This window comes from Sceloporus occidentalis, unplaced genomic scaffold (assembly GCF_023333645.1).
Source record: "Sceloporus occidentalis isolate IW3139 unplaced genomic scaffold, rSceOcc1.0.p SCAF_3, whole genome shotgun sequence".
NCBI lineage: Eukaryota > Metazoa > Chordata > Lepidosauria > Squamata > Phrynosomatidae > Sceloporus > Sceloporus occidentalis.
This window is the reverse complement of record NW_028316983.1, coordinates 25,733,411-25,753,191: the sequence shown is the minus strand read 5'-3', so window position 1 is coordinate 25,753,191 and position 19,781 is coordinate 25,733,411. Positions and strand designations below refer to the sequence as shown.

General features: G+C 43.3%; 1 protein-coding gene across 2 annotated transcripts; it reads left to right on the top strand.

The window, feature by feature from the left end:
- The first annotated feature begins 502 nt into the window (after window positions 1-502).
- On the top strand, window positions 503-14,032 carry LOC149315661 (protein snail homolog Sna-like). Of its 2 annotated transcripts, none has more exons than XM_089518503.1 (3): window positions 503-558; window positions 8,838-9,359; window positions 12,475-14,032. In XM_089518503.1, coding segments are annotated over exons 1-3 (705 nt in total). In that variant the 5' UTR covers window positions 503-557; the 3' UTR covers window positions 12,657-14,032. The 2 variants fall into 2 exon arrangements, with proteins under 2 accessions (XP_089374629.1, XP_089374628.1); XM_089518502.1 differs by lacking the exon at window positions 503-558 and adding an exon at window positions 7,135-7,235.
- The last annotated feature ends 5,749 nt before the right edge of the window (window positions 14,033-19,781 follow it).

Genomic DNA, 19,781 nt, shown 5'->3' with positions numbered 1-19,781 from the left:
CAGAGGAAGAGATTGGCAAAGATAACATGAGTACTGTAGTTTTGGTTTTAATCACTGGTGATGCTGGTTGCCAAGCGTGGCATAATGATTTGAATGTTGAACTATGACTCTGGAAACCAGAGTTCAATTCCCAGCTCAGCGATAAAAGTCACTGGGTGACCTTGGGCAAGTCACATGCTCTCAGCCTCAGGTGAAGGTAACAGCAAACCTCCTCTGAACAAATCATGCTAAGAAAACCCCATGATAGGCCTTAGGCTGCCATAAATCAGAAACGAGAACAACAACAAAATGCTAGCTGAAAGATTTGGAGAGTTGTAGTCCCAAAAAGTAAACTTTCCATGCTGTAGGGGAGTATCTATTCACTAAATACAGGAATACGTCTATTAATGATGCCTCTCACCTAAGAAGCTCCTTTATACAGTTTTTTTTTTACTTCTGTCCATGACTCCTTTTCTTCCTTGTCCTCTGTCTAGCTGGAAGAGTTTTGGAACCATTGGCATGGGGGAAATTATGTAAGAGAGCTGGAGAAACACACACTTTTTGGTTCCAGTTGAAGCAGTAAGTCTATATTAAACAATATAATAAAGCTTGAATGTAAAAAGAGTTGGATTCTACTCTAACCAAGCCTATTCTAGCTGTGAGTACCTCCTTGCCTAAGCAAAGTAATCCACAGTTGCCTCCAGAATCCCTTTGCTGGGGATCAGATAAGTCCCCTTCACTACCTATCCCCAAAAAGGTTAAAAAAAAGCATAGATGTACAAATGGCCACTAAAGTGGAAATGATAAAAATGGAAGCTGATGAAAGGGGAAAAAATCATTCCTGAATGCATTTTGGAAGAAGCCTTCAAGTAGTCTCTTCAAGATTCAAAATGTTTTTGTTTACTTATGCAATACTTACTTGGCCTGGTTCTTTTTTATCTCCTGTGCAGATTTTTTTTTCTTTTGGTGGGGAGGGTTTTGTTTGTTTGCTGAAATAGGGTGAATTGCTCTTTTTTGTGCAGAAAACTTTCCCTGTTTTGTCCTTGTTATTTCTACATTTGGGACCAAATTTTCTGCTAAAGAAATAATGCCTAGGAACACGTCTACTTGTATCAGATTTGAGAAGAAGGGAGCAAAATTTCTCACTAAGGAGACACCATAGTTTTGGCAGTGAGCAGAGGGACTATATCTGAGTTCAGTCAGAAATGAATTTTCTCCAGATCTCTGTGATATTGGCAGGGGTCATCTTGCCAGTCTCATGACTCTAATCCATTTACACAATTTTGCAAAGACTTTAAGAGCCATCATAAATTGCATTGTTGTGCAAATGTAACACCAATTGTGCTGCAATTCCATTCCCCAAGGGTTTTTCCCCCTAGCTGGATTAGGCAGAGGTTGATTGGATTACAGGTGGCTGATGCATTTAAGGCACATGATTATATGGAGGCTGACATCATCTCCAAACAGGTTTCTTTACAATGAAGTTATCTCCATCGCTACCCAGAATTTTTCTGAATCACCTGATTGAAATGAGCAGGTTACTAGAGCCCCTTGCTTGCACATGATGTTACACACACACACATATACAGGGAGGCACACATGTGCATAGGCACCCACCCATCCCTGATGCTTACTGGATTTATCCAGGAGTTGCAATGTTTAACAATACATTTTAAGGACAGGAAAAAGGCACATGATCACAACAGTTTACCATAAAGCTAGCCATTTTCCTTGTCGGCCTAAATGAGAACTCCTCCTTCAAACCCCCCCCCCCCCCAATAAATTGCTTGTGGTTCAGTTTAATCAGTTCTGAACAAACCAACAAACTTTATAAAGCCTTTCAGTCAACAGTTATCTAATTTTATGACTACTAGGCATTGTCTGACTCGTGTAAACCTTCTTTAACTACACCTAATTGTATGCATTTCTGGGACACTTCAGCACAATGGGGAGCTACCATCATGACTTTGCCTTGCCCTCTCTCATTTGACACATCACAATTCTTGCAGTGAACACAAAGCAATGTTTCTCCCTTTCAAAGGGAAGGGTAGTTAAGAGTTGTTTACTTTGCAGGGAGTTAACTGGACCTGTTGCTGCAAGCATACTCTCTGGCCTGAGGGGTTCTTCTCAGATCTGTTGGTGTCAAACTTTTCTTAATAGACTTAAAAATCTTATTAACTGCAGGCATCAAATGTGGTTGTCTTTTCTATAAAGGTGCTGTTTTGCTATTATTTTTATTCTACTTTTTGTTCCTTTTTAAAGGGTGAATAATTTTTTGGGATTATTCTTACCAGGGCCTACCATTCTTTGGTTAGTTAATCAACCCAAATCTTTAGTGGATCAAAGGCTTTCATGGCCATAGTTTTTTGTGGGTTTTCTTCAGGCTATGTGGCCATGTTCTAGAAGAGTTTCTTCCCAATGTTTCACCAGCATCTGTGGCTGGCATCTTCAGAGATGCTGGAGAAACGTCAGGAAGAAACTCTTCTAGAACATGACCACATAGCCTGAAAAAAACCCACAAAAAACTTTGGTGAATCCATTGAGGGCCCAATTTTAAGTGAAAGAGAGCATTTGAATTAGAGTGGCTGAAAAACTGCTTTCTGTAAATTGATACAGCACCTGTTTGTTGTTGTTGTTGTTGTTGTGCGCTTTCAAGTCATTTCAGACTTATGGCTACCCTAAGGCGAACCTATCATGGGGTTTTCTTGGCAAGATTTGTTCAGAGTAGGTTTGCCATTGTCTTCCCATGAGCATTTCACAGCCAAGCAGGGAACTGAACCCTGGTCTCCAGAGTTGTAGTCCAACATTCAAACCACTATGCCATGTACTGACAGTCTAATCATTTTTGCAGATGTATTTGAATTAATAATTCTTCTACTAGTTAGTTTAAAAGACTGGTGGTAGAGTGGCTCAGGATATTTGTAAGCAGTTAACAGATGTGTCTAAGGCCCAGTACAGACCACCGCTTTGCCATTTCTCGGGTTCCAGAGCACGCAACATCTGCACGCTCCAGAACCCTACCATGTATGGATGGCACTATCTTTATATAGCACCATCCATATGGGGTGCGCATGCATGATGCAAGCGTGGTGCCACGTACGCACCTCCAGGCACCGCGCTTACATCATGGCGTGCAAAGGGACATCACATGGTTTGGCTGCTGCGGCATCCCTCAGCAGCAGAAAGGTGTGGGTACAGACTGCCTTTTCAGGACAGTCTGTACAGCCCCTAAGTAAACTTCACTATGTTCTATGGCAGTGGTTCCCAACCTGTGGGTCGGGACCCTTTGGGGGTCAAACAACCCTTTCACAGGGGTCGCCTAAGACCATTGGAAAACACATATTTGCATGTAGCAATGAAAAACAATTGCATGGTTGGGGGTCACCACAATATGAGGAACTGTATTAAAGGGTTGCGGCATTAGGAAGGTTGGGAACCACTGTCCTATGGGGTTTACTGTCAGGTAAGTTTGTATATATAGGATTGAATTCAACAGGGCATAATTCTGAATAGAAAAGTATAAGATTGTAGTGTGACAGATCTAATTTATTGTGCATCTTGAAGCATTCATGAGAACTTTCCCTTGACCAAATATAAGACAGTGGAGGAATGATTTGGTCTACAGTAGGAGGTGGGCAAAATGCAGTCCACCAGATGTTGTTGGACTGGAGCTCCCAACAGCCCTAGCCAGCACATCCAGTTTTAAGGAATGCTAGAAGTCTTAATGTAACAGCAAGGACAATAAAGATATAGCCATGATAGTCTGTCCAATCAGTACGTAGAGAGATCTTGTAGCACCTTGGAGACTAACTGAAAGAAAGAAATTGGCAGCATTTGCAAATGCATCTGATGAAGCAGACTGAAGACTACAAAAGCTCATGCTGCCAATTTCTTTCTTTCAGTTGGTCTCAAAGGTGCTACAAGATCTCTCTAAGCAAGGACTACAGTCTCCCATTTTGATGAAGCTGCTGGGATGTCTTGAAATAATGACAACATGCACTTAGATTAAAAACAAAGATGAATTGCATTTTAAATTGATCAAATCAAACTAAAATGAGTTGTCATGAGAGAAGGATTCATAATGGTACATGCCTTGCTTGAACCACTTAGACTTTACAAGGTAATGGTAAGAAATATTTCTAAATAAATTATTTATCATTTTCATCCCTCTAAGAATATTTTTGTTCATACACATGCTCTGTCCACGACCAGGTGCCATTGAGATTGCATGACACTTGTCTACTTGGAGGTGTTTGCCCAAATTGTGAGAGGAGATTTGGTGTGTGTGTATGTGTGTGCATTTTATCATGATCCTTTGTTATGCAAGGTGAGTGATAAGGCACAAACTGATATGGGCTAGTAAAAGAGTGAGACACATGACTTCTTTGCCATGAGCAAAGCTAGACTGAAGTAGTTGGAACCTTGAAACCCTTTTAAAAAATAAGAGGATTTTTCTGTACATGTGTGACATATTCTGGGACCAATGGCATAACAATTAACAAATTAATTAAATGGAACTTTGAGCATACTAAGATTGCAACGTTCAAATCTTCATGCATGAATCCATTTTTGACCCTGTAGCTTCATGAAGATTAACAGCCTGATCCCAAACAGTTTTCCACACATTTTCAAAGAACATATGAAAAACATTTATACCAGAAACCCTGGAAGATTTAGGAAGTGAAGGAGGAAGAAGAGGAAGAAAGCCACACCTGCTTCCTTTAGCACTGGGTTGTCTAGCCTGGAGCAATTGTTCACTGCTTATCAGAGGGGCCTGAAGCAATTGCTTCAGTAGAATCATTGATAATCTGACCCTGTCCATGAGCATGGTTAGATTAAAGTCACTTGGGCCCATGGAAATTTTTAAAAGAGAACACAATCCACTCTTGGGCAATACCTAACTTATGACTAAGTCAATCACCCTTGGGACCAACAAAATCCACCCTTAGGTTATCTATCCTTTTGTTAGAACCAATTAAAATACCATAAGAATGTGCAAACTTTTGAGTTCTCCAGAGCTCCTCATGATACAGTAGGCCCTTGCTGGAGTTTGGTTCCAGGACTCCCCATGGATACCAAAATCCGTGGGTGCTCAAGTCCCATTAAATACAATGGCACAGTAAAATGGTGTCCTTTATATAAAAAGAGCAAAATCAAGCAGTGGATGGTTGAATCTGTGGGTGCAGAATCCTTGAATATGGAGGGCTGACTGTACAAAAAACCCAAAGCACGACGGAAGAATAAATGAAAAAGGTCACAAAATTAGAATACCTTTGACAAACTGGCACCCCCTTGTTTGGCCGTCAGCTTCCTTACACCAAAGTCAGGCCAAAAACAGGGTAGCCAGAGGTCCTCCTTTTCCACTCCATGTCCTACATGTTAACCTTTTGTCCAGGAGGAATCCCAAAATGTCCTCCATTTTGAGCGTGACTGAGAAGCATGAGTTTATATTACTGCCTTTAGCTTTTATGTTGTAATGCCGTACATTTTCCTTGCATGATCTACATTTTGTCTTGTCCTCCTTTGTGGTGATGACATCTAGTTACCCTGGGCCAAAACTGCAACCAGAGTCCTTGACTGTGGACCTCAGCAGGAGAATTATGCTTTAAGTGCTACTATACGTGCCATGAGTCCTACTGCTACTACTGAACTGAACAACAACAACTACTACTTCTACTGAACTCAGTGGGGTTTTACAAAATTCAAAGCGTGCTTAATTTTATCTAACAGTGTTCTGAAAGTCCAAAGACTTTTACATTATGCTGGATGGAGACATTCCATCATAGGTATTGGGTTCTAATTTACTTAGTTATAGCTATCCGAGGAGGAAGAGGGAGGGGAGAGGGGGGCTGAAAAGGATATATGCTGGAATAATGGCAATGTTTAGTAAGGATCACTGTTTAGTGGATTTGGGATGTTATTCTGTCTGCCAAGGGTTGGGTATAGTATTATGGACCATAAAACGTATGACTATAACATTTATTTTAAAAAGAGAGACATTATGTGAGAATCCAGAAGGGGGCACTGGCACCCCAGTGGAAAGAGAAGAAGAAAGTCAAGGAAAAGCCCCACTTCTTGAAGCTTTGGAAACTTGCTGTAGCTTTTTCCTCCCATGTCCAATAGGGTTTTGGAGGATTGAAACTGGGGATGCAACACTAAGGCCTAAGCCTAGCGAATGGGGTGTAAGCTATGGGGCCAGGGGTCTGGGGAGGAATGGCTGGGAGGGCCAACACTGATACCCCACTGTAGTATCTGTGCCTGAGGCAGTTGCTTCACTTGCTGCTAACGGCAGGGCTGTTTATAGATGCAGAATTCAAAGATATAGCTGTGTTAGTCTCTAGAATCAGTACAGAGAGAGATCTTGTGGCACCTTTGAGACTAACTGAAAGAAAGACGTTGGCAGCATGAGCTTTCCTAGACTTCATAGACTTTAAGCATCTGAGGAAGTAGACTGAAGTCTACGAAAGCTTATGCCGCCAGCCTCTTTATTTCTGTTAGTCTCAAAGGTGCTGCAGGATCTCTCCACATACAGCCAGCCCTCCTTATCTGTGGGTTTGTTATCCACGGATTCAAGCATTCAGGGTTTGAAAATACTATATATACACACACCTATATATTCAGATAGGCAAACCGTGTTTTTTTCTATTTTATATAAGGAGGGCATTTTACTCTTCCATTGTATATAATGGGACTGGGGCTGCATCTACACTGGAGAATTAACCCGGTTTGGCCCCGCTTTAACTCTGTTGTCTGGCTCTTTGCTATGGAATTCTGGGAGTTGGAGTTGGTTGTGGGATCCAGAGCGGAGCTCCGCTCCATAGCCTTTAGCCAGAATTCCATAGCCTTTAGCCACACAAAGAGTTAAAGCGGGGCAAAACCGGGTTAATTCTCCAATGTGGATACAGGAACCGTGCTCCCCAGAGTCCAGCACTTCAACCAATGATGCACCAGGCTGGCACGGCACCTGCTGCTAGCAAAGCCCCCGTGCTCCTACACAGCCCCCCCGAGCCTCTCCCATTGGCTGCCCAAGGGAGGCCGGGGGCGGGTCGGCCTGGCCCCCACCCCCTTCCCCTCGGCTATATAAAGCCTGGGCCAGGGCCCTTGGGCTGACTGCTGCTGCTGCTGCTGCCTTCGAGCCAGTTGCGCGCAGAGGAGGAGAGCTTCGCTTCCTTGCAAGATGCCGCGCTCTTTCCTCGTCAAGAAGCATTTCTCGGCCACCAAGAAGCCCAACTACAGCGAACTGGAGAGCCAGACCGGTGGGTGCGAAGGCGAAGGCGAAGGGGAAGGCGAAGGGGAGGGAAGGCTTCTTGTGGAAACCCCATCTGGGAGTGAGCGCCCCAAGCCGAGTGGGGAGTGCCGGCTCCAGGTTGGCAGCGTGGGCTAGTGATTTCAGGCTCTGGAGATTAGGGTTCCAATCCCGACTGGGTGGCCTTGGGCAAGCTACACTCTCTCAGCCTCAGGGGATGGCAGAGGCAACCCTCATCTGAAGAAATTTGGCAAGATAGGTTCACTCTCTCTTGGGCAAGTCAGCTTCTCTCAGCCTCAGAGGAGGGTGGCCAAGGCAGCCCTCCTGAGTCCTCCTCTTGGAGAAACCTGCCAAGAAAACCCTGGGGTAGCTTCGCCTGAGCCTCGTCTCTCTTGGGCAAGGCACACTCTCTCAGCCTCAGAGGATGGCAATGGCAGCCCCCCTCGGACCAAACCGTGCCAAGAAAACTCTAGGATAGGTTCGCCTTTGGGTGGTGGTTGCGGTGCCTGGTTGGCAAGGCGAGGGAGCCCCTCTCCAGGCTGGCCTTTGCCCCCAGGGCGACCAAGAAGGAGGAGGAGGACACTGGACGGAACATGGAGGGCAGTGCCGGAGCCCTCCTGTTAGAAATGCCAATGCATGCTTCTCAAGTCCTTCAGGGCATGGAGGACATTGGGGGATAGCTCCTCCCGGACGGGAGGATGACATGGAGGACACGTGCTGGAAAACGAGGGCGTCTGGTGGCCCTGTTTTCAGGCTTACATGCTTTAAAATATCTATTTAGGAAGACTTTTAAACATGATCATGGCAGGGCTGGTTTTTGTATCTATGGGGCGTGGGCTTTGGGTCTTTCTTTAACTTGGGTATGTTTGGATGTTAACGTTCCCCTCGTTTAACTGACTAGTTTGAATTTTTTTTAATATAAAATAAATATAGTGAGGTTTTAAAAGTGTTTTTATCTTGTGGCCCTGCCTTGGGTCCCTTTCTGGGAGAGAGGCAGCATAACAGTGAAATAGATAACTAAAATGAATAAAATGGTATACAATCGTCTTGTAGCGACTGACTGAAAGAAAGAAAGAAAGAAAGAAAGAAAGAAGTTGGGAGCATCAGCTTTCCTAGACATGAATCTAGCAACTTCTTTTAGTTAAAGATGCTCCAAGATCTCTTTGTATTCTGATTACAGTGGAGGTCTTCAGGCACATTTTCGTTCCTTTTCTCCTACTTCTCCCTGTAGCTGTGAGGAAAGGCAGTGCAGTGGTTCAGTGGCTTTCTGCATATGCTCAGAGGAACTTTGTCATGTTAATTGTGTGCCCATTCTGTCTAAAAGGAAGTTTCTGGTGATCCCTTTGGACATATTCTCTTTCTCTTCCAAAAGGCCAACCTGAGGAAGGGAGGAAAACCCCCCAGCACCTGCCTTGACTGATTCCAGTGGTGCAAGCTTACATTATTAGTGTATATGTTATTTAACTATTTTGTGAACTTTCGTAATTAACCTTTTAGTTATATCCTTTTTAAATGATCATAAGCCACCTTGAATCTCATTTTGGCAGAAAGGTGGGGTATAAGTTGAATAAATAAGTAACATTATAATCATCTTGCCCTCTTTCTCTTGCAGTGATTGTGTCCCCATTTTTTTATGAGAAGTACCCCCTATCCGTCCTCCCTCAGACAGACCTCCTGACCACAGGCCCTCACTACCCTTCACTTGTGTGGGACACAGGGCTGCTCTCCAATTTCTTCACCTCTGAGCCAGAGTACCAGAAAAGTGCAGCCTCTCCTCCAAGCCCCAACTCTAAGCCTCTGGACCTGACCTCTCTGTCCAGCGAAGAGGAGGATGGCAAGACGACCTCTGATCCTCCCAGCCCGGCCTCATCTGCCACCGAAGCAGAGAAATTCCACTGCGGCCAATGCAACAAGTCCTACTCAACCTTTGCTGGCCTCTCCAAACACAGACAGTTGCACTGTGACTCCCAGACTAGGAAATCGTTCAGCTGCAAATACTGTGAGAAGGAATATGTGAGCCTGGGAGCCCTCAAGATGCACATCCGAAGCCATACCCTGCCCTGTGTGTGCAAAATCTGCGGCAAAGCTTTCTCCAGGCCTTGGCTCCTGCAGGGCCACATCAGAACACATACTGGTAAAGTTGCCTCTTCTTCTCATTTCTCCTCTCACTTTTTCCGACCTGCTCACTGCCACATCAGTCTGATTCAAGGCTGTAGCTGAGGAGTCTTTGTTTGCAGAAATAAGGACTTCCCAAAAGGGTTCTTTCTCTGAGTTTAGAAAAGTTACTTTTGCACCACACCTCCCAGCATGCTAGGGGCTGGGTAGTGGATCCTGGGAACTGTAGTCTGAAAGCTAACTTTTCCAAGTGCTTCTCCTTCTCTCCTTCATCCCAACACCTTTTAAACCAGTATGTGTTCTCCAAAGGCTTTTTGAATGATTCAATCCCCCATTTTCAAACATGAACATCAGACGAGATCTACAAATGTAGGTCAGCTAGAGCTTCCTTGCATTTGGGGCTGCTAGGTACACGCATCATGAGGTTGAACCCAAAGATATAGCTGTTAGTGTGTAGAATCAGTATGTAGAGAGATCTTGTAGCACCTTTGAAATAAACATCCCATTATTCCCCCCTCTTGCATTCCAATCTAGCTCCCTGCCCCTCTGTCTTCTTTCCTTGGGGTCCTGGGTTCATAGTGCTCCAGTAGCTGTGGGACTGTAGCAAGGGGATGACCACATAACCACATCAACCAGGAGGCAAACAGAGGTTGGACATGGCCAGCTCAGCAGGCACTCAGTCATGTGAATCAGCCTTGAGTCATTCTGCACACAAAGGGATGATTGGATTGAAAGGGTTTTGTGCCAGCCTTGAAATCCAATGCTTCAGGCATGTATAAGGTCAACACAGTGGCTGAGCCACATGCTCTTCTTCCCCTTAGCTGGTGAAATAATTCCTCTTAGGTTTAAAATTCCAGACAGTCCCCTCCCTGCCTTGTCTCTTTATTGTCTAGCTAGCAACACATGAGGTGTTAAGTGTTTCTCAGGACTGGTAGGTGAGGAGGTGGCCCTGTGCGTTTTGGGAGTGGTGGGACAGACAAACCCTTTCTGCTTCATTAGAACACAGCCACCTCCTTGAGAAGGCTTCAAAAACATTCTCTCTCCCTTCTGAAGCCTTTCAAGAAAGTTAAGCATGTTTCTCTTAACAAAAGGAGTCCTTGAGATGCATCATTCTAGTCCTTATTTTGCATTGTTTGACTAATGCTTCCATGGAGTGTGGAGGCAGTGGGGCAGCAGGGCAAGGTCCTTGGAATGGGGATGGTTACGCCTGGGCAGGTGCTTTAATGTAGCAATGCTGCCCTTCCCTTCATGCACCTGTTACTGTAATGCCCCAGAGCTAAACACCAGACTCCCCAGCTGCTGGCTCTGTGGAAAGCTTTTTAGCTTTTAATCCAAGGAATATCACATTGACAATGCATCTCCCTCCAAGCAGCTTTTGTATTTGGATGGGTGGGTGCGGGAACAGTTTAATTGTTACTTGGTGCCGATTTCACACCCTCTTAAAAGTAGTAAAAGATGATGCCTGAAGAAAGCCAGAAAGACTTAATTGTGCTTTCCCAATTGAGCACGCCTGTTGGTTAGTTCCAAAAGAATTTCTGACAGGAATTCATCCCCTTTAGTCTTTTTTGAGCAAGAAGGAAGGGGTGGGGTGTGGTGAGGAGAAAGGAGGGAGGGGTAGGAGGGAAACTTCAGAAAAGATACCGCTTACTTGGTATTGTGTTGCTGTGAGCCTTGTCAAACTGAGGCCAATAAAAGCTTCACCTTTTTGCATTGCAGTTGCTGCAGTGAATTCGCTGATACCATTTGCATTTTGCACCATGCAGAATTGATGTCCTTAGTTTGAAGGGCTGTTTTAGAATGGACCAGCAGTAGCTCACCTCATGATGCAAATACAGGCAGCACTGCAGTCCAATGCTAAGCATGTTGTTCAAAAGTAAGTCCCACTGTGGTCCAGGGGACTTACTCTCTCGATGTATGTGTTTATAATTATAGCCTTGGTTTTCATTTTTAAGCATGCCTGCTGGATCTAAGACCATAAGAATCCATGGCCACCATCCATCCTTCAGTGCAACAGGAAAAATTTGTTAGTGATAGCAGTTGCAGCAGCATAGGATTAATACTTGTCTGTTGCCTTCCAGTCCAGCAAGGCGCCCAAAGTAACAACAGGTTAAAAAACTTCTTTTTAAAACAATTTTGAAAACCACAATTTTTTTAAAAAAAAAAGATAAAAAGAACAGTCCCAAAAAGTCACCCCTGATTTTAAGGATCAGTGGCCAAGTAAAATAATATAGATGTTCATTGGAAACTCAGAGAATGAACTAGGGTGAGTTTTGTTGGGAATTTCACAGCTGGGTGTCACTACACAGAAAGCCCTGTCTCATTTACTGGCTAGCCCAGTTTTTCTAGGATGGTGGGACATGGATGGAGGAAATGAAATAAGCTCTATGGGAACATGTATGAGTATGTTAATTTGCTCTTTCCCTGTGAACTTAAGGGTGTTTAAAAGTGCTTAATGCCAACTAGATTGTGTCTGTGGATCTTATTTCTAAGTAAATGTATTTAGGATTAGTGTGCCTAATTGATTTGAAGTTACCATTCTGCACCTCTATCTAGGGAAATAAGGGGCCCAAACAGACAGGCCAAAATAAAGCTGCTTCGGGTCACTTTGGAGGTATGCCGTTTAAATGACATTCACATCTTAAGAGGCCAGAAGCTGCTCGAAAGCTACACTGCAGTCCTTAGGACTGGAGCGTGGTTGGGGTGCGGCTTGCAGACTCTTAGGACCCATACATCATTTCAACAGCATACTTCCAAAGTGACCCGAAGCAGCTTTATTTTGGCCTGTCTGTTCGTCCCAAAGCTATACCAATTTGAGTGCCATTTCTTTACAAACAATTAATTGTGTCTGCAGTCTGTATGCAGCTTATACTCTGCCCACGTTCTTTAGATACAAAGCTTGGAAGTGTTACTTGTTGAACTATAGTTTCCAGCATCCCACAGCCAGACTGGGAGAATCTGGAAGTTGTCCAAAAAAGTAACTTTCCTGTGCTTTGCTGATCATAACCAGGAGATGAGTTGTAAGAGGTCACTCTTTGTTTTTAGTATTGTCATGATATGTTTCTTCTGATAATGGTTCTTGAAAATTTAGGTGCTTGAGCTTTACTTAACAGGCCTTTCTACTCTTCCCTTTGTAGGTGAGAAACCATTTTCTTGCACACATTGCAACAGGGCTTTTGCTGATCGCTCGAACCTCCGTGCCCACCTTCAGACCCATTCGGATGTGAAGAAGTATCAGTGCAAAACCTGCTCCCGGACTTTCTCCCGGATGTCCCTTCTCCACAAACATGAAGAAACAGGCTGCACTGGAACACGCTGAGGGTCTCCTCCATCCCACAAAACACCATGGACTCCTCCATGCAAATACATGTATTTTAACTAGTGTCTGTAGGAAAATAGTTTCCGTTTTGAGTTGAACCTTCCAGCACAATGTATATCCAACTGTTATTTCCAGCTCCAGCTGCTTCGAGCCTTAAAGCACCATACATATGCTTCTTTTCTTGTTCTCCGGGCAGCCTTAAAGACTGATTTTCCTCCCTCCTGTCCTGTCTCTTTCTCATGGCAGTAGCAGAATTATTCTTGGTTCAGGCTTCACCACAAATGGCTGGTTTCATAAAACGACAAACGTGCTGATGTTTTCTACCTGACCTCTCTAACCAAGGTGTACTGTAACATTCCATCTCCTAAGAGCCCAGTGCCTCTGGAAACTCCCAAGAGGAGCATGAAAGTGATGGCTAGGCTACCTCTTACTCCTTTCTTCTTACTATTATCTGGTCTTTGGAGATACATTGCCACTGAACATGGAGGTTCTGTTGAGGTTTGGGGGATTTTCTGCATGTGTCTTTTAATAGCCATTGAGTCTTATCCTCTGTGAGTCCCCCCCCCCCCATCTTTTTGAAAGCCATCCTAAGCTAGAGGGCCATCACTATAGTATCTTTTTGTAAAAAAGTTTTAATCATGTGTTCATAAGGTGCTACATCTCTCTCAGGATTGAGCCTTGCACCTTGCTGGCCTGAAGGATAACAGTATTCCCCCCCCCCCCAGCCCTTACTTTTTGAGGGTGTGTGTATATGTGGCAGGGGGGAGGGTTTGAAAATAATGGATTTATAGTAATGCTTGATCCTGAAATGCAATGCCTCTAAATAAAAAGAAGAAATCAAAGTGTTAGCACTTTTCCTCCTGCCACAGCCTCCCTTGCATCATGGTTTATACGCCACCCACCCCAGAAGGTGTAACTATGCAGTAATACAGTGTTGCATTAGTTCTGAGGCAGCTGTTTCTGCCACCAGCACAATGCTAATTTGCAATGCCTCAAAAGATTAACAAGGCCTCTCTCGAAAGGCATTGGGTAGCCATTTTAAACCAAGACTCCTGTTTACAGAGCAGCTATGCACTCAAGCACCTGTTAATATGACTTCTTTGAACAACTGCTTTTTTCCCCAAAAGAACTGTGACTAATAGCAGGCACTTGTCAGGCGATACAATAGCTGCCCTGTGCAAAAAGGGCTGCCCATTGACAGGTGTGTGCCAAAATGACTATTTATGGGCATATTGACAGGTGCTGCCTGAATGCATCTTTTTCTTTTGTACATTGTTTCCACATTGTAAAATGAAAAAAAGAAAAAAAAGAAAAAGGGTATGTTTACATTTCAAAGGTACACTGGTATTTATATATTTTTGTGCCACAATTTTATACTGATTAAAAACTTTTTATATATATTAAAAATTATATGCAATTTATTGATATTCAATAAAATGGTTAATTTATAATCTAGTCTTGTGCTCTTAATCAGTTTTCTGACAATATCAAACCCTGACAAAAACATTCTCCAACTGGGTAACCTGCAGATTTATTGGGACTGTGACTTCCATTATCCCTAGCCAGCACTCAAGATAGATTTGGAAGGCACCAGATTGCAGATGGACGCTATATATATGAATTTGTGGAGTTCAATCTAGTTATGACATTTTTGGAGTAGAAATATGTAAAGGTAGATGTAAAAGAATCCAGAAAAGAAATGTCATATAGATTGGGAGTATAAAGTATTTTATTCCATCATATCTGAAGAGCTCCAGATTCAAAAGAAGTTAGTATCACCTGTCTTGTTCAATGTTTTTCAATAAGATGTACAGTCCTACCATATATATTGTATTCAGAAGTAAGTTGTACTGATTTTAGGGCTTTTGTGTATCAGTGTGCATTCTGGTCACCTATGGGGCTTACTCTTGGCATATTTCTTTAAAGTCTCACCTAATTTGAACTGGATTCAGGGGCCCTTGGATGCTATCAGTCCAAGGCATGGAACCATTTCAAAGTGTGCTCCACTTCTATTGCAATGAACTACAACTAGAATACTAGAATGCACACACTGAATCAATCACTGAATGGTTAATAACTTGTGCAAATCTAATTGATTCAATAGGTTTAGGGTTAGTGATTAAATGTAGGCCAGTGCGTCCCACACTGAATGAACCCTTAGTTTATACCCATCCAGTGGCCCCTGTTGGCTCCCCCATCAGTGGGGGAGTGAGTCTACTTACTAACATGGGAGCCACCATTGGTAACCAGGAGTCAAATAGAAGTATGTCAACACAGATCCACCTCAGTTTGGGAATATTAATGTGTCTAGATCTCCAAGTGCCAATTTGGAGGTCTACATCTGGGATGGAGTCATTACAGGAAGATGAGAGAAACTCCTTGGCTTGGGCTAGCAACAGGATGCCTTTTCAGCTATATCCACACAACACAGTTATAGTACTTTCAACTACCATGGTTCAACTCCCAGAATTCCAGGCTATGGAATTCTGGGATTTGTAGAAGTACTACCAATTTTCTGCCAGAGTGCTCTGATGCTGTAGTTCAGGGGAATGGCTAGAGAATTCTAAATACCTCCCCAAATTAAAATTCCCAGGATTCCATAGAATAGAGTCATGGCAGTTATGGTGCAATCAAACTGCTGTTGTTAACCCATCCTCATAGTGACCCTGTGGATGAAACATCTCCAAAACTCCCTATCTTCCACTGCTTTGCTTAGGTCCTGTAAATTCATCACCTTCTTAATAGTGTCCCTCCATCTAGCATGCAGTCTTCCTCTCTTTCTACATCCCTCCACCTTTCCTACCATTATTGTCATTTCCAATGAATCGTGCTTTGTCATAATGCAGCCAAAGTATGACAATCTCAACTTTACCCGTCTTCATTTTACTGCTATACCTGTGCAGTATGGATATCCTCTCTGGGTGACTACTGTGGAATTCCTCCAGGAATTCTTAAGATTTAGCATAGCCTGTCGCATCATACAGTTCCTCCAAATATACCCCATCACTGGGTGGGTGTCACTTCTGGAGAGGGGCACAAAATGAAGATATTGCCTGCTGTGATATTCTGTTCTCCCAATGAAATTTTCATTGAGTCACCAAATGTACACTAGTATTGCAGAGAGTGAAATAGTGAAAAACCATTTACACTTGGAATTCCTGTATTTCTTGTGTTCATATTCTCTTCATGACTCTGCCTGCCCCTTTTCTTTAGATGCCTGAACTGTATTTCTAAGTGAAGTTTAAAACTGAAGTTTTAAAATACCACAGTGCTAGAAATTTGGGGCTTGAAGGGGACAATTTCACTGGGGGCAGGGTAGGATTTTTACTGGAGGTGAATATCCTAATTTTGCTCACCTCCACGTAGCTATATCCTAGCTTTCTGGTTGGGGCCAATGGGAAAAATCTGAAGAACACTAAGTGGTGTAGTTGATCTCCATTCAAAGTACTTGATTAGCAGAGATAATGACGTTATCTGCGATTTTCAGACTTCTTTGTTTCTTCTGAGCTTAACTACAATCCTCAATAGTAGAAGGGAAATGGATCCCCCCCCAACTTTCTCCTGACAGAAGCCATTCCTTTTCGGAGAGATGGCTTGGTACTGAGGAGGCCAAAGACCTGCTCCTCTTTGAGGCAACAGCTGCTAGAACTGGTTTGTTGTGGTAGAGTGACACAACAGCCTGCATTTTGGACTCTCTTGTGGATGTGGCTATAGGTGTCATCAGGATGAATGCCAGCAAGCTGGTTTGTAGGTTTAGGTAGTGGTCGAGTGTTGGACCATGACTCCAGAGACAAGGGTTCATTTCCCAACTCAGCCATGAAACCCAACCTTGAGCATGCTTTCAGCCTCAAAAGAAAGCAATGGCAAACCTCCTGTGAACAAATCTTGCCAAGAAAATCCCATGATAGCTTCACCTTAGGGTTGCCATAAGTAAAAAATGACTTGGAGGCACACAACAACATACAAGCCAAGGGTGGGAATTGTGTAACCTTGCAAAAGTTGCTGAACTGTATAGCCTAGCATTCCTCACCATTGCCTGTTTTGGCTAGGGCTATTGTCATGTAGAAGGTGGAGCAAGCTTGTTTTCTGTTGCCGCAGAGACTAGGGCCTTTTTTGCAGGCCAAGAGGCCTGTTTCCCCCTGGCATCATCTTGTTTGGATGGTGCATACCCCAAATCCCAGTTCTGGTGCAAGCAGTCCAGACATTCCACACCAGAATAGGGTAAAACAGCCTTAAAATGCATTTTAAAAAGTTATTTGTTGCTCTGGCTCTTCCAGAAAGATCCAGAGTCCTCTGTTCCTATGCCACTGAGGCTATCATCATGAGCATCCTGCCTAGCTGCCTGGTCCATTTGCCACCATGGCTGGTCCCTCATGCTGAGGTAATAATGAGGTGCCCAGCATGTGAGGGTGAGGTAATTGGGGGCAGGTTACTTCAGGATGCCCCTAGAGAATCCTTGCCAGTGCAAACAAGGCCTAGAACACAAACCAAAGAATTCAAATTACAAGAGATTCCACCTGAACATTAGGAAGAACTTATTGACTGTAAGCTTATCGGCTGTGGAATATATTCCCTCAGCAGGTGTTAGACTCTCCTTTTTGGAGATGTTTAAACAGAGGTTGAGAGATACTGCAGTCTAGTGGCTTGGGGAAACCTGGGTCTTAATCCTGGTTCAGCTACAGAAATCCACTGGATGACCTTGGGCAAGTCATACTATCTCGGTCTCAGAGGAAGGCAATGGCAAACTTCCTCTGAGGATATCTTACCAAGAAAACCCCATGATTGGGTTTCAATAGGCAGGAAATGACTTGAAGGCAAACAGCAGCAACAACAGGTTGGATGGCTACCTTTTGGGAGGGCTTTAGTTGTGGGGGTGGACTGAATTGCAGGTGGGATCCCTTTCAACTCTGTGAGTCTATGGCTGCTAGGTGTGGCAGTTCAATAACCTTTGGAGAGCCACAGAATTCCAGCCCTTCTATAGAAACTCATTTGGAAACAATGGGATTTAACTTACAGGGATGGCCCACGTCATTTTGCAGCTTCAGGGAATAGGTAACATGGTATTCCTTCCCCCAGGTCCCATCCTACATACAGAAATAAAATGAAGGAGAGTTTTATTTCAATTGCTAATGAATCACTGTCCTTGAGGCCTAAGCCTAGCTAATGGGGTGTAAGCTATGGGGCTAGAGGTTTTGGGAGGAATGGCTGGGAAGGCCAACACTGCTGCCCCACTGCAGTATCTGTGCCAAAGGCAGTTGCTCCACTTGCTCTTAATGGCAGGATTGGCACTGTTCTCTGCAAACTTTTAAAGATGCATAATAAAGACTGCAGTCTGCTGTTGCTCAGTCAGCTGAGTAATACAGTTGGCCCTCTACATTTGCAGCCTTGACTTTTGCAGATTTGATTATTTGCAGTTTCAATTAATTTGTTTTCTCTAGGAACCTCTACGTCCTTCAGTGTAACTCTGCCAGAACCTGGCCGTAGAGTTGTGCTGGAGAACCTAGATGTTCCTAAAGAAAACACCTATCTAGGCGTTTGTGACCTACAGCATGCTTCTGTGATCAACATCTGGCAGATGTTGACCACAGAGTTGCACTGGAGGACCTAGAGATTCCTAAAGAGGTGTTCTCTTAGATAAAAAGAATAATGGTTTTTAATTTGAGTTTTTCCACTTTCATGGGGGTCCTTCACCCCTAATCCCAGCAAATGTGGAGGACCAACAGTACATGGAAGCGTCTCCTTATTTTAAATTTTTTAAAGTAATCTAATAGTTTAGATTACTTTTTTAAAATGGCCTTTCCAGAACAGAGTCCTCAGCCATATAGTAATCACTCCCATACACCATGGATATTCTTGGTCTTGTTATAATCCGGCCTGTGATTATTAGATTTTAAATATTAATTAGGTAATTCCTTCCTTATATGCTTCCATATAATCCGCCCCGCACCCTCAGGTCCTCTGGGAGGAATCTATTGCAACCTTTAAAAACCAGACTAACTGCTACCTCCCAGAGGGCCTTCTCTGCAATTGCTCCCAAACTATGGAACGGTCTGCCAGACGAGATCCGTCAAATTGCCAGCTTAGACAGCTTTAAAAAAGCTGTCAAGACGGATCTCTTCCGGCAGGCTTTTCCTGAATAAAAGTGCCCGGCCACAGAATGACTGCCCCCCACATCATGTATCAGCCCACCGTTCTGTCCTCGCTGTATTTTTTATTGTGTTTTTAACAGATGTTTTAATTGTAACTTGTTTAATCCTGTTTTAAGGGGGGGAATTTGGGATATAAATTTGTAAATGTGGATTTTAACGTGTTGTAAGCTGCTTTGATTGTCCTGTCACAGAAAAGCGGGATATAAATAAAAGTTTTATTTATTATTATTATTATTTATTTTAATCCTAATGCGTTTAATTCTTTTTAAGGGGGGGCAATCATGTATATTCTTGTATGATTTTATATGTTGTTTGCCGCTTTGACTGTTTTTACAAAAAGCGGGATACAAATAATAGTTTTATTATTTATTTTATTAATTTATATCCCACTTTTCTCCTGGACAGTGGCTTTAATTCATGTACCTTGTTTATGTTGTGAGCCACCTTTCAGGAGATAAGTGGGATAAAAATTAAATAAGTAAATCTACATACATACATGCATACATACTGTACCCTCTGGGAAAGACTTCCCAGTTTTATTTATCCCCTGCCTTTCCCCCTTTTGTCCCCCTTCAACCCATTTGCTGCTGGGCAGAAGACAAGGCTGGCAGCTTTAGGCCAAATGCCATCTCTTTATTTTCTTCTTCTGCATAGTTCTCTTAAGTCATGCAATCTCTTTCCTGATGAGTACGAGATTATGTCTTGTACCGGATATTAGTGCTTTGTCTAGACACTTGACCAACGGGACTGCTGCCATTTCCCTTGGAAAAATTATTCATGGCATTAGTAGACTGCACAAGTAGAAGGATTTCCGCAATCTCCTGATGAAATTCATACCATGGACTGACTAGTGGGAGGGATGTGAATGTAACTGGAGCATGTAAGCAGGTTGCCTGCTGACAACTCTTGGTTTTCTTTCCCTCCAGTTCTCACGTTTTATAACAAACAGCCACTCCCTAGCATACATCAGTTTAGA

Bases quoted from the DNA above. Each gene is read 5' to 3' on its own strand.
- LOC149315661 (XM_089518502.1), top strand. From the start codon at position 7,157: ATGCCGCGCTCTTTCCTCGTCAAGAAGCATTTCTCGGCCACCAAGAAG. The intron at 7,236-8,837 runs GTGGGTGCGAAG...TTTCTCTTGCAG, and splicing joins CGAACTGGAGAGCCAGACCG to TGATTGTGTCCCCATTTTTT. The intron at 9,360-12,474 runs GTAAAGTTGCCT...TTCCCTTTGTAG, and splicing joins CCACATCAGAACACATACTG to GTGAGAAACCATTTTCTTGC.